The sequence below is a fragment of the Salmo salar genome, chromosome ssa15 (assembly GCF_905237065.1).
Source record: "Salmo salar chromosome ssa15, Ssal_v3.1, whole genome shotgun sequence".
In the NCBI taxonomy this organism is placed as follows: domain Eukaryota; kingdom Metazoa; phylum Chordata; class Actinopteri; order Salmoniformes; family Salmonidae; genus Salmo; species Salmo salar.
Window position 1 is genome coordinate 107,840,901 of NC_059456.1, and position 13,626 is coordinate 107,854,526.

At 48.6% G+C, this 13,626-nt stretch overlaps 1 protein-coding gene across 1 annotated transcript in view; it reads right to left on the bottom strand.

Moving 5' to 3' along the window:
* The window catches only part of LOC106572971 (ubiquitin-like modifier-activating enzyme 1), a 76,330-nt gene that overhangs the window by 18,364 nt on the left and 44,340 nt on the right, over positions 1–13,626 (bottom strand). Inside the window, 4 exon segments of the mRNA XM_045696562.1 lie at positions 1,453–1,642; positions 2,380–2,454; positions 4,932–5,127; positions 5,606–5,670. Of these exon segments, the coding sequence (XP_045552518.1) occupies positions 1,453–1,642; positions 2,380–2,454; positions 4,932–5,127; positions 5,606–5,670 (526 nt within the window).

Below are 13,626 nucleotides of genomic sequence, written 5' to 3' on the forward strand. Positions count from 1 at the left end.
ACAGGGAGAAGACTGACTATCTCTAGATATCCATCCCTACAGGGAGAAGACTGACCATCTCTAGATATCCATCCCTACAGGGAGAAGACTGACTATCACTAGATATCCATCCCTACAGGGAGAAGGCTGACTATCTCTAGATATCCATCCCTACAGGGAGAAGACTGACTATCACTAGATATCCATCCCTACAGGGAGAAGACTGACTATCACTAGATATCCATCCCTACAGGGAGAAGACTGACTATCACTAGATATCCATCCCTACAGGGAGAAGACTGACTATCACTAGATATCCATCCCTACAGGGAGAAGACTGACCATCTCTAGATATCCATCCCTACAGGGAGAAGACTGACTATCACTAGATATCCATCCCTACAGGGAGAAGACTGACTATCACTAGATATCCATCCCTACAGGGAGAAGACTGACTATCTCTAGATATCCATCCCTACAGGGAGAAGACTGACTATCACTAGATATCCATCCCTACAGGGAGAAGACTGACTATCTCTAGATATCCATCCCTACAGGGAGAAGACTGACTATCTCTAGATATCCATCCCTACAGGGAGAAGACTGACTATCACTAGATATCCATCCCTACAGGGAGAAGACTGACTATCACTAGATATCCATCCCTACAGGGAGAAGACTGACCATCACTAGATATCCATCCCTACAGGGAGAAGACTGACTATCACTAGATATCCATCCCTACAGGGAGAAGACTGACTATCACTAGATATCCATCCCTACAGGGAGAAGACTGACTATCTCTAGATATCCATCCCTAGAGGGAGAAGACTGACTATCTCTAGATATCCATCCCTAGAGGGAGAAGACTGACTATCACTAGATATCCATCCCTACAGGGAGAAGACTGACTATCTCTAGATATCCATCCCTACAGGGAGAAGACTGACTATCTCTAGATATCCATCCCTACAGGGAGAAGACTGACTATCTCTAGATATCCATCCCTACAGGGAGAAGACTGACTATCTCTAGATATCCATCCCTAGAGGGAGAAGACTGACTATCTCTAGATATCCATCCCTAGAGGGAGAAGACTGACTATCACTAGATATCCATCCCTACAGGGAGAAGACTGACTATCTCTAGATATCCATCCCTACAGGGAGAAGACTGACTATCTCTAGATATCCATCCCTACAGGGAGAAGACTGACTATCTCTAGATATCCATCCCTACAGGGAGAAGACTGACTATCACTAGATATCCATCCCTACAGGGAGAAGACTGACTATCACTAGATATCCATCCCTACAGGGAGAAGACTGACTATCACTAGATATCCATCCCTACAGGGAGAAGACTGACTATCTCTAGATATCCATCCCTACAGGGAGAAGACTGACTATCTCTAGATATCCATTGTCTGGTGCAGCCTTCCATAAACGTTTATCAAATCAAATCAACCCTCACCGACGTTGGCGTTGGCGCTCTGCATCTCCTGGTCGGAAACGTGGATCTTGACCCCTGACCTGGGGACGAAGGTGGGCACCGATAGGCTGTCCAGGATCTGAGCCACGGCGACACGGTCGGTGGAGCCCTGCATGCCGTACGACTGGGCAAACAAGTTGGCTCCTGACATCACATAGTCCATGTGGAGGTCCTGGACAGAGAGAGGAGACGTCTCCAACTGTGGACAGGGGGGAGAGGCGTGGACGTGGGGGAGAGAGGCGTGGACGGGGGGAGAGAGGCGTGGACGGGGGGAGAGAGGCGTGGACGGGGGAGAGGCGTGGACGGGGGGAGAGGCGTGGGCGGGGGAGAGAGGCGTGGACGGGGAGAGAGGCGTGGACGGGGGGAGAGAGGCGTGGACGGGGGGAGAGGCGTGGCGGGGGGAGCGTGGACGGGGGAGAGGCGTGGACGGGGGAGAGGCGTGGACGGGGGGAGAGGCGTGGACGGGGGGAGAGGCGTGGACGTGGGGGAGAGGCGTGGACGTGGGGGAGAGGCGTGGACGTGGGGAGAGGCGTGGACGTGGGGGAGAGGCGTGGACGGGGGGAGAGGCGTGGGCGGGGAGAGGCGTGGACGGGGGGAGAGAGGCGGAGGGGGGAGAGGCGTGGACGGGGGGAGAGAGGCGTGGACGGGGAGAGAGGCGTGGACGGGGGGAGAGGCGTGGACGGGGGGTGAGAGGCGTGGACGGGGGGTGAGAGGCGTGGACAGGGGGGAGAGAGGCGTGGACAGGGGGGGAGAGAGGCGTGGACAGGGGGGAGAGAGGCGTGGACGGGGGGAGAGAGGCGTGGACAGGGGGGAGAGAGGCGTGGACGGGGGGGAAGAGGCGTGGACAGGGGGGAGGCGTGGACAGGGGGGAGAGACGTGGACGGGGGGGAGAGAGGATAAAGGACTCACGTTGCTGGTACTGAACTCTAGAGGGTGAGGACATCTCTTTGGACCGGACCAGAAGGGGGCGCCAGAGCTGGTCAGCTGAGAGGGATATTAATATTACAGACAACAGCACTGATATTAATACAACAAAACCACATTCAAACAGCGTGCGCGTGTTTAACAGCGTGCGCGTAACAGCGTGCGCGTAACAGCGTGTGTGTGTGTGTAACAGCGTGTGTGTGTGTAACAGCGTGTGCGTGTTTAACAGCGTGCGCGTGTTTAACAGCGTGCGCGTGTTTAACAGCGTGCGCGTGTTTAACAGCGTGCGCGTGTTTAACAGCGTGCGCGTGTTTAACAGCGTGCGCGTTAACAGCGTGCGCGTAACAGCGTGCGCGTAACAGCGTGCGCGTAACAGCGTGCGCGTAACAGCGTGCGCGTAACAGCGTGCGCGTAACAGCGTGTGTGTGTTTAACAGCGTGCGCGTGTTTAACAGCGTGCGCGTGTTTAACAGCGTGCGCGTGTTTAACAGCGTGCGCGTGTTTAACCTGTTAGGGCTAGGGGGCAGCATTGACACGGCTGGATAAAAAACATACCCGATTTAATCTGGTTACCACTCCTACTCAGTAACTAGAATATGCATATACTTATTACATATGGATAGAAAACACCCTAAAGTTTCTAAAACTGTTTGAATGGTGTCTGTGAGTATAACAGAACTCAAATGGCAGGTCAAAACCTGAGAGATTCCTTTACAGGAAGTGGCCTGTCTGACCATTTCTGGAACTTCTTTGCCATCTCTATCATTTACTAAGGATCTCTGCTCTAACGTGACACTTCCCACGTCGTCCATAGGCGCTCAGAGCCCGGGAAAAAAGAGAATGTCGTCATTCCAGCCCCAGGCTGAAACACATTATCGCCTTTCTCAAGTGGCCCATCAAGAGACACTAGCTTATGCGCGTGACCCCGACCGCCCCGCCTTTGGGATTTTTTTCCTCTGTTTGCCGAAAAGGAGATTCCCTGTCGGAATTTTACCGCTTTTCTACGAGAAAAATGACGTAAAAATTGATTTTAAACAGCGGTTGACATGCTTCGACGTACGGCAATTGAATACTTTGAATTTTATTGTCAGGAATTGCGCCGCGCGCGACACTTCTTTACTATTTCGGATAGTGTCTGGAACGCATACGAACAAAACGCCGCTATTCGGATATAACGATGGATTATTTTGGACCAAACCAACATTTGTTATTGAAGTAGACGTCCTGGGTGTGCATTCTGACGAAGACAACAAAAGGTAATGACATTTTTATAATAGTAAATATGATTATGGTGAGTGCTAAACTTGCCGGGTGTCTAAATAGCGAGCCCGTGATGCCTGGGCTATATACTTAGAATATTGCAAAATGTGCTTTCACCAAAAAGCTATTTTAAAATCGGACATATCGAGTGCATAGAGGAGGTCTGTATCTATAATTCTTAAAATAATTGTTATGCTTTTTGTGAACGTTTATCGTGAGTAATTTAGTAAAATGTTAAGCGAATTCACCGGAAGTTTGCGGGGGTATGCTAGTTCTGAACGTCACATGCTAATGTAAAAAGCTGGTTTTTGATATAAATATGAACTTGATTGAACAAAACATGCATGTATTGTATAACATAATGTCCTAGGGTTGTCATCTGATGAAGATCATCAAAGGTGAGTGCTGCATTTAGCTGTCTTCTGGGTTTTGGTGACATTATATGCTGGCTTGAAAAATGGGTGTCTGATTATTTCTGGCTTGGTACTCTGCTGACATAATCTAATGTTTTGCTTTCGTTGTAAAGCCTTTTTGAAATCGGACAGTGTGGTTAGATTAACGAGAGTCTTATCTTTAAATGGCTGTAAAATAGTCATATGTTTGAGAAATTGAAGTAATAGGATTTTGAAGATTTTGAAAATCGCGCCACAGGCTTCAAGTGGCTGTTACGTAGGTGGGACGAATTCGTCCCGCCGGTCCCATAGAGGTTAACAGCGTGCGCGTGTTTAACAGCGTGCGCGTGTTTAACAGCGTGCGCGTGTTTAACAGCGTGCGCGTGTGTGTAACAGCGTGCGTGTGTGTGTAACAGCGTGCGTGTGTGTGTAACAGCGTGCGTGTGTGTGTAACAGCGTGCGTGTGTGTGTAACAGCGTGCGTGTGTGTGTAACAGCGTGCGTGTGTGTAACAGCGTGCGCGTGTTTAACAGCGTCGCGCGTGTTTAACAGCGTGCGCGTGTTTAACAGCGTGCGCGTGTTTAACAGCGTGCGCGTGTTTAACAGCGTGCGCGTGTTTAACAGCGTGCGCGTGTTTAACAGCGTGCGCGTGTTTAACAGCGTGCGCGTGTTTAACAGCGTGCGCGTAACAGCGTCGCGTAACAGCGCGACAGCGCGTAACAGCGTGTGCGTAACAGCGTGTGCGTAACAGCGTGTGCGTAACAGCGTGTGCGTAACAGCGTGCGTTACAGCGCAGCGTAGTCAGCGTGTGCGTAACAGCGTGTGCGTAACAGCGTGTGCGTAACAGCGTGTGCGTAACAGCGTGTGCGTAACAGTGTTCCATATACCTGTTCTGGGGGGAAGTTGTGCAGTAGTTGACAGATGTTGTTGCTGTACTGGCACTGCCAGTGGTGCCGAGCCCAGGTGACGCAGTCCGCCCAGCTCTGAGGGCAGTCAGTCACCAAACTCTTATAGACAGCCTCCAACACCTCTAGAGGCTGGGCCCCGGGCAGCTTCAGGGTCCTCTCCAGAAACTTAGCATCTCTGGATGATAAAACATCAGTACAAGCTCATATTAAACTGGTCTAGAGGCTGGGCCCCGGGCAGCTTCAGGGTCCTCTCCAGAAACTTAGCATCTCTGGATCATAAAACATCAATACAAGCTCATATTAAACTGGTCTAGACAGCCTCCAACACATATCTGGGTAGAGTATCAGATCCACTACACTACTACAACTTAGAAATAGTTTCAGACGCCTACAGAGAGACTGAGTTCATTGGAAAACCAGTATTTATAATTGATGTATTTCTCCATGCGGTGGCTCCACACAGAAAACCGGAATAATTATCACTGAACTAGTGTAATATTCATGTCTCAATAAGCCATGGGTTGTCAAATGGTGATTTGACATGAAAATAAACATCTGTATTCATTCATTTCAGTCACAATGCATTCAAACTATGGTAGATAACACAAGCACAGCAGGTAAAATGTTAAAACATGCTAACGTGGAGGACTTACGTGAGGTACTGCATGGCATTCTCTGATGGCTGTTTAAACAGACCCTCGAACTCATCACGAGCCCACTGGAGAGGAAGAGACAGAGTTACAATACACATCACACACTGCAGAGAGAGGACATCAGTCCCCAGGTGTGTGTGTGAGAGAGTGAGTGGACATCAGTCCCCAGGTGTGTGTGTGAGAGAGTGAGTGTGTGTGTGTGTGTGAGAGAGAGTGAGTGAGTGAGTGAGAGAGAGGACATCAGTGTTAACTGGAAATGACACAACGACAAGGTTCCAGTTTAACAAAGTTTACTATACTGTATGAACACACTACAACGTAGCCATTACACTCACGGCTAGGTGCATCCACAAACTAACTTCCTGCGCAGCCGCACTCTTGACTGAGTGATAGCCCCGTAATAACAGAAATATAGGTATACTTAAAACATGAACTTAACAATCTCCCCCTTTTCTTTAAAGACAAATTAAACATCAACCACATAATTAAATGTCCAAGTATTATTTAAGCTCCCCATTACAAATGGGTTGTGTGACAGTTTTTATTTGTATTACTCCAGCTGCCACTTTCCATTACTGAGAGCCTGTAGGAGGAGAGCCTGTAGGAGGAGAGCCTGTAGGAGGAGAGCCTATAGGAGGAGAGCCAGTAGGAGGAGAGCCAGTAGGAGGAGAGCCTGTAGGAGGAGAGCCAGTAGGAGGAGAGCCTGTAGGAGGAGAGCCTGTAGGAGGAGAGCCTGTAGGAGGAGAGCCTGTAGGAGGAGAGCCTGTAGGAGGAGAGCCTGTGGGAGGAGAGCCTGTAGGAGGAGAGCCTGTAGGAGGAGAGCCTGTAGGAGGAGAGCCTGTAGGAGGAGAGCCTGTAGGAGGAGAGCCTGTAGGAGGAGAGCCTGTAGGAGGAGAGCCTGTAGGAGGAGAGCCTGTAGGAGGAGAGCCTGTAGGAGGAGAGCCTGTAGGAGGAGAGCCTGTAGGAGGAGAGCCTGTAGGAGGAGAGCCTGTAGGAGGAGAGCCTGTAGGAGGAGAGCCTGTAGGAGGAGAGCCTGTAGGAGGAGAGCCTGTAGGAGGAGAGCCTGTAGGAGGAGAGCCTGTAGGAGGAGAGCCTATAGGAGGAGAGCCTATAGGAGGAGAGCCTATAGGAGGAGAGCCTATAGGAGGAGAGCCTGTAGGAGGAGAGCCAGTAGGAGGAGAGCCAGTAGGAGGAGAGCCTGTAGGAGGAGAGCCTGTAGGAGGAGAGCCTGTGGGAGGAGAGCCAGTAGGAGGAGAGCCAGTAGGAGGAGAGCCAGTAGGAGGAGAGCCTGTAGGAGGAGAGCCTATAGGAGGAGAGCCTGTAGGAGGAGAGCCTGTGGGAGGAGAGCCTGTAGGAGGAGAGCCTGTAGGAGGAGAGCCTGTAGGAGGAGAGCCTGTAGGAGGAGGCTTGTAGGAGGAGAGCCAGTAGGAGGAGAGCCTGTAGGAGGAGAGCCAGTAGGAGGAGAGCCAGTAGGAGGAGAGCCTATAGGAGGAGAGCCTATAGGGAGGAGAGCCTGTAGGAGGAGAGCCTGTGAGGAGGAGAGCCAGTAGGAGGAGAGCCTGTAGGAGGAGAGCCTGTAGGAGGAGAGCCAGTAGGAGGAGAGCCTATAGGAGGAGAGCCAGTAGGAGGAGAGCCTGTAGGAGGAGAGCCTGTAGGAGGAGAGCCAGTAGGAGGAGAGCCAGTAGGAGGAGAGCCAGTAGGAGGAGAGCCAGTAGGAGGAGAGCCTGTAGGAGGAGAGCCAGTAGGAGGAGAGCCAGTAGGAGGAGAGCCTATAGGAGGAGAGCCTATAGGAGGAGAGCCTGTAGGAGGAGAGCCTGTAGGAGGAGAGCCTGTAGGAGGAGAGCCTGTAGGAGGAGAGCCTGTAGGAGGAGAGCCTGTAGGAGGAGAGCCTGTAGGAGGAGAGCCTATAGGAGGAGAGCTTGTAGGAGGAGAGCCAGTAGGAGGAGAGCCTGTAGGAGGAGAGCCAGTAGGAGGAGAGCCAGTAGGAGGAGAGCCTATAGGAGGAGAGCCTATAGGAGGAGAGCCTGTAGGAGGAGAGCCTGTAGGAGGAGAGCCAGTAGGAGGAGAGCCTGTAGGAGGAGAGCCTGTAGGAGGGCCTGTAGGAGGAGAGCCTGAGGAGGAGAGCCTGTAGGAGGAGAGCCTGTAGGAGGAGAGCCTGTGAGAGCCTGTAGGAGGAGAGCCTGTAGGAGGAGAGCCTGTAGGAGCATAAGACCGGATGCTCCTTTTCAGTCAGACAGTCAGCAAGCTGTTCCTTTGTGGTCGACCACAGAATCCGCTGGATTCTCTGTGCTTGAATAAGTTCCTTGATGCTGCTAATCTCAAGACCAAGTCTTTTCTCTGTGACAGACTTGGTTGACTTCACAGCATCAACTAATGAGTAGTTGTCAGTGACACAAACTACAGGTAGAATGTGCCGTTTTGTCTCACCAGTGGTAAGCTCTGAGAACAGAGTTGCAAGAAAGATCGCATTGTCAATTCCATCCGCAAGAGCAAGTGTTTCTCCAGCAGGTGTGCTTCGGACAACCCATCTGATCCTTTTTGACTGCCAACAGATAGGTGAGAATCTTCCTCCTTCACCCATTAACACGATTAGATGTCCACCTTGTGTGCCTCCATCTGTAAGGTTCCCTAGCGAAGCATCACTGAAGACAACTACTTTCAAAGAGTCATCTTTTCCAACATGCTGAAACTTTAAAGTCACTTGTTGTGATTTCAGTTTACGAACAACTTTGTTTGCCTCATGAATGGTTTGTACAGTGGCGTGTTTTGTGTTAGATGCCAAGTTGCAACCATCAAACATTACATCAGGTCTACTCTGTCTAGCAACCCATAAAATTTGTCCTATCTTTGACCTCAATTGATCAGCTTCAAATCCACATAGAGGGGAATTCCTTTGTACGGCTCTTGAAGAATCCATGTGAATGGGTTGAAGATTCTTGATATAGCTCTCCTGTTGCATCAGTATTGTCCCATCAACTGTAATAAACTCTATGCCAACATAACAAAAATTATCATGCTCCTCACGGCCGACCTGGAAAACAGATTTGAGGTGTGGAATCACAGTTGTAGCAAAGGTCTGTGAGCCACCCCAGATAAAGTCATCAACATGACAGGCAAGTACTCCAGTCACACTGCAGTCTTGATCAAGCCAATAGAAGACTGCAGGATCCACTTGTGACAGTTTTCCACCTGTACTCAGCATTGTTGCCTTGACTTTGTTGTACCAGTAGAGTGATGCATCTGCCAGTCCATACACACACTTCTTTAGTTTCCACAGTGTTCCTTCGCATTTAGCTTCAGGCGGAGGTCGGATGTGAATGTCCCTTGACAGCTCTGTTCCCTGCAAAAATGCAGATTTGATGTCTATGGAATTAAGTTTCCATTGTTTCTGGCAGATCACTGACATCAGCAATCTGAGTGACTCTGAGGCGCATGTCGGTGAGTCGTTTGGGAGTTGTTTAGCAGCCAGCTCCTCTAAACCTCTAGCCACTAGATGAGTCGTTTGGGAGTTGTTTAGCAGCCAGCTCCTCTAAACCTCTAGCCACTAGATGAGTCGTTTGGGAGTTGTTTAGCAGCCAGCTCCTCTAAACCTCTAGCCACTAGATGAGTCGTTTGGGAGTTGTTTAGCAGCCAGCTCCTCTAAACCTCTAGCCACTAGATGAGTCGTTTGGGAGTTGTTTAGCAGCCAGCTCCTCTAAACCTCTAGCCACTAGATGAGTCGTTTGGGAGTTGTTTAGCAGCCAGCTCCTCTAAACCTCTAGCCACTAGATGAGTCGTTTGGGAGTTGTTTAGCAGCCAGCTCCTCTAAACCTCTAGCCACTAGGTGAGTCGTTTGGGAGTTGTTTAGCAGCCAGCTCCTCTAAACCTCTAGCCACTAGGTGAGTCGTTTGGGAGTTGTTTAGCAGCCAGCTCCTCTAAACCTCTAGCCACTAGGTGAGTCGTTTGGGAGTTGTTTAGCAGCCAGCTCCTCAAAACCTCTAGCCACTAGAGAGTCGTTTGGGAGTTGTTTAGCAGCCAGCTCCTCCTAAACCTCTAGCCACTAGATGAGTCGTTTGGGAGTTGTTTAGCAGCCAGCTCCTCTAAACCTCTAGCCACTAGGGTGAGCCGTTTGGGAGTTGTTTAGCAGCCAGCTCCTCTAAACCTCTAGCCACTAGGTGAGTCGTTTGGGAGTTGTTTAGCAGCCAGCTCCTCTAAACCTCTAGCCACTAGGTGAGTCGTTTGGGAGTTGTTTAGCAGCCAGCTCCTCAAAACCTCTAGCCACTAGACGTGCTTTAGGCACTATTCCAGTTAAGGACTCTTTAAGGGTACACACCCACCTTATTGAGACACATTTTTGGCCAATGTCTGTAACTTCCTCAAACACTCCATTTTCCCTCCAATTACTGAGCTCATCTAGCTTAGCTGAGTCAAATGACACGTCCTTTGTTTCAAGTACATCATCATTTTGAATGGCATTCTGGTTTTTTTCTCGATTTTCCATTGGTTCAATTCTGAGATGATCTACAAGTGACAGGTCAGCTGACCCTGTTGTACCAGGAAGTGTAGCTGGTTCAGAGTACTGCAAGTTGTACCAGTTCTGGTGTTTTCCTTTGGCTTTTCCTGCTCGTCCAATGACGGTTGCTGTATGTGGAATACCACTCTCTCTGTCCATGTATTAAACAGTTTGTCCCGTTTTCAGATTGGAACAACCATGTTCTCTTAACACATGTGGCTGTTGTTGAATGTTTTCCTCATTTGAATGCTCAACAGTATTATCTGTGGCATGGTTGAAGGTCTCTGCTTCATTTCCTGTGTCAGTTTCAGTGTCCATATCATTGGATGTGACATCTGGTAGGTTTGTGTCTGTTACTGTCTCCTTTTCATTAGGATGATTCTCAGCAACAGCCCCTGTATCTTGTTGATCATTTACTTTCCGCAATCTGGAGTGATGCACCCTGACAATGATGCCTCCGTGCCTCACAAATATCACCACACCATCTTGGCCAATGACTACTCCCGGTCCTTTCCACTCGTTAGTACACTTTGTCTCCAGTTTCGTACTTCTCGTCGGTGGGTCGTAGCTGTTTACGCAGAGCCCTGCGAATTCTCTCTGAGCACTCTGCTTCAGTGAACGCTTTTCTCGCTGCATGTAGTGCTGACAGGTGCTGTCATACCCCCATGCACTCACACTGGCCCCTTCTAGTGCTGGTGGCTTGTCAACCAGTACAGAGAGAAGATTAAGGTTCTGCCAGAACACTAGTTGGTATGGGCTGTAACCATGAACATTGTGCATTGAGTTTTTTGCCATCAAAGCCCAATCTAGGGCTGTGTTCCAGTCACATCCCATTGTCTTGCTTCACTTTCAGCATGATCTCTGTGAGTGTTTGATTGCGTCTCTCCAGAAGTCCATTGCTCCATGGACTGTATGCAGCAGTTGTCTTTACTTCCATGTTGAAGTTCTCTGCCATTTCTCTTATTTCATTATTATTGAATTCTCCTCCATTGTCACTGTACAGTTTCTGGGGAGGGCCTTGCACACTTACCCAGGAATGAATGAGGTGCCTGACGATGTCACTGGGTTTATTTGTATTCACAATGCTTCCAGCGCTGAAGCGTGTGAAGTGGTCGATTATGTGAAGGTACCACACACTTGGTACTAACTCATGTAGATCTACAGCCACTGTTTCATTGTACTTGGAAGCTAGTGGCAAACCAACAGCTGGTTTGGGCTTAGGTTTACTGTATTTTTGACATGTCTCACAATTATTAACTATCTGCTGTAGAATGGAAATACTCTCATCATCATTATTCCCTGAACTGCTGAGTAACTTCTGAAGTCTGTCAACTGTAGCATGTCCAAACTGTTTGTGAAGCTTTAACAACACTTTGTGTTTTTCTTTTGAGTCCATGTTCTCTGTGTCCGTCAGAATCTCCATGTTCTCTGTGTCCGTCAGAATCTCCATGTTCTCTGTGTCCGTCAGAATCTCCATGTTCTCTGTGTCCGTCAGAATCTCCATGTTCTCTGTGTCCGTCAGAATCTCCATGTTCTCTGTGTCCGTCAGAATCTCCATGTTCTCTGTGTCCGTCAGAATCTCCATGTTCTCTGTGTCCGTCAGAATCTCCATGTTCTCTGTGTCCGTCAGAATCTCCATGTTCTCTGTGTCCGTCAGAATCTCCATGTTCTCTGTGTCCGTCAGAATCTCTCCATGTTCTCTGTGTCCGTCAGAATCTCTCCACCATGTTCTCTGTGTCCGTCAGAATCTCCATGTTCTCTGTGTCCTTCAGAATCTCCATGTTCTCTGTGTCCGTCGAATCTCCATGTTCTCTGTGTCCGTCAGAATCTCCATGTTCTCTGTGTCCGTCAGAATCTCCATGTTCTCTGTGTCCGTCAGAATCTCCATGTTCTCTGTGTCCGTCAGAATCTCCATGTTCTCTGTGTCCGTCAGAATCTCCATGTTCTCTGTGTCCGTCAGAATCTCCATGTTCTCTGTGTCCGTCAGAATCTCCATGTTCTCTGTGTCCGTCAGAATCTCCATGTTCTCTGTGTCCGTCAGAATCTCCATGTTCTCTGTGTCCTTCAGAATCTCCATGTTCTCTGTGTCCGTCAGAATCCCCATGTTCTCTGTGTCCGTCAGAATCTCCATGTTCTCTGTGTCCGTCAGAATCTCCATGTTCTCTGTGTCCTTCAGAATCTCCATGTTCTCTGTGTCCGTCAGAATCCCCATGTTCTCTGTGTCCGTCAGAATCTCCATGTTCTCTGTGTCCGTCAGAATCTTATTTTTGCATGGACTCTGTGTGATGTTTGTCTAAAATGTTTAAACCATAGTGGCCTGAGGTAGTAAGTTCAAGGGTCACTGGTTGTTTAAACATCACTGCCTTGTCATTTTTTATGTCTAGTACAGCCCCTGCCTTCTTGAGGGAAGCTTTGCTTAATAGTAAGGGGATTTCTGTAGGGACCACCTCTGTTTCAATGTGACACTTAGTCTGACACATTTTTGCTGGTATCTTAACTCTCTTGGTAGAATGGACGATTCTCCCATCTCCAAATTTAGAAAGCTCTGTTGCTTGGTGTGTCAATCATATTTTGTACTTCTTTCATATTTAGTTCACTGACATAGCTATCAAGCCATTTTGCACCACACACTGTCCGTGTACATGCAGTATCAATCACAGCAGATCCTAAGGATTCAACTATAAAAATCTTTGAAAACAGTGTAATGTTACACTGCTCTATATCTGTGTTTACATTTTCCTCTGTTAGTTTAACTTGTTCATTTTTATGAGGACAGTCTTTAACCCAATGGTAAGTGCTTTGACAAACAGCACATTTTGATCTCCTTCCATATTTGTCCAGTGGATTTGTTCCGGGAAATGGCGCCCTCTTCAGGTTGTCTTGAGAACGTGACTTTTTGGCGCCTTTTCTCTGCTGCTCAGTGTAATATGCTCCGTCACTCGCTTGCATTCCATCTGTTAACGGCGCGACAGACGTCTTTTTAGTGCCGACTTCATTTATGCAAAAGTCAGTACAGTACAAGCAGTCAAAGCCAACTGTTTCTCCCTACCATCTAGACAGGCAGTATCTAGCAACTTGAAAGCTAACACTGCATCCGGGAGAACCATGTCGTACTTGCGCATCCTATTGTACCTTTGTTCGAAATCAATGATGTAGTCCGTCATTGCAACCGAAATATCTCTCGAAACACTGTCAAAGTTTGAATATGCCTCGTAGGCACGGTCTTTCTCTTCTTTAAGAAATACAGAATCCAGTGCTCTGATCAGAGTTCCCATACCATCATCCTTGTTGAAATCCTCCAGGGATATTTCCAGTGCTCTAATCAGTTCCCATACCATCATCATTGTTGAAATCCTCCAGGGATATTTCCAGTGCTCTGATCAGTTCCCATACCATCATCATTGTTGAAATCCTCCAGGGATATTTCCAGTGCTCTAATCAGTTCCCATACCATCATCATTGTTGAAATCCTCCAGGGATATTTCCAGTGCTCTGATCAAAGTTCCCATACCATCATCATTGTTGAAAT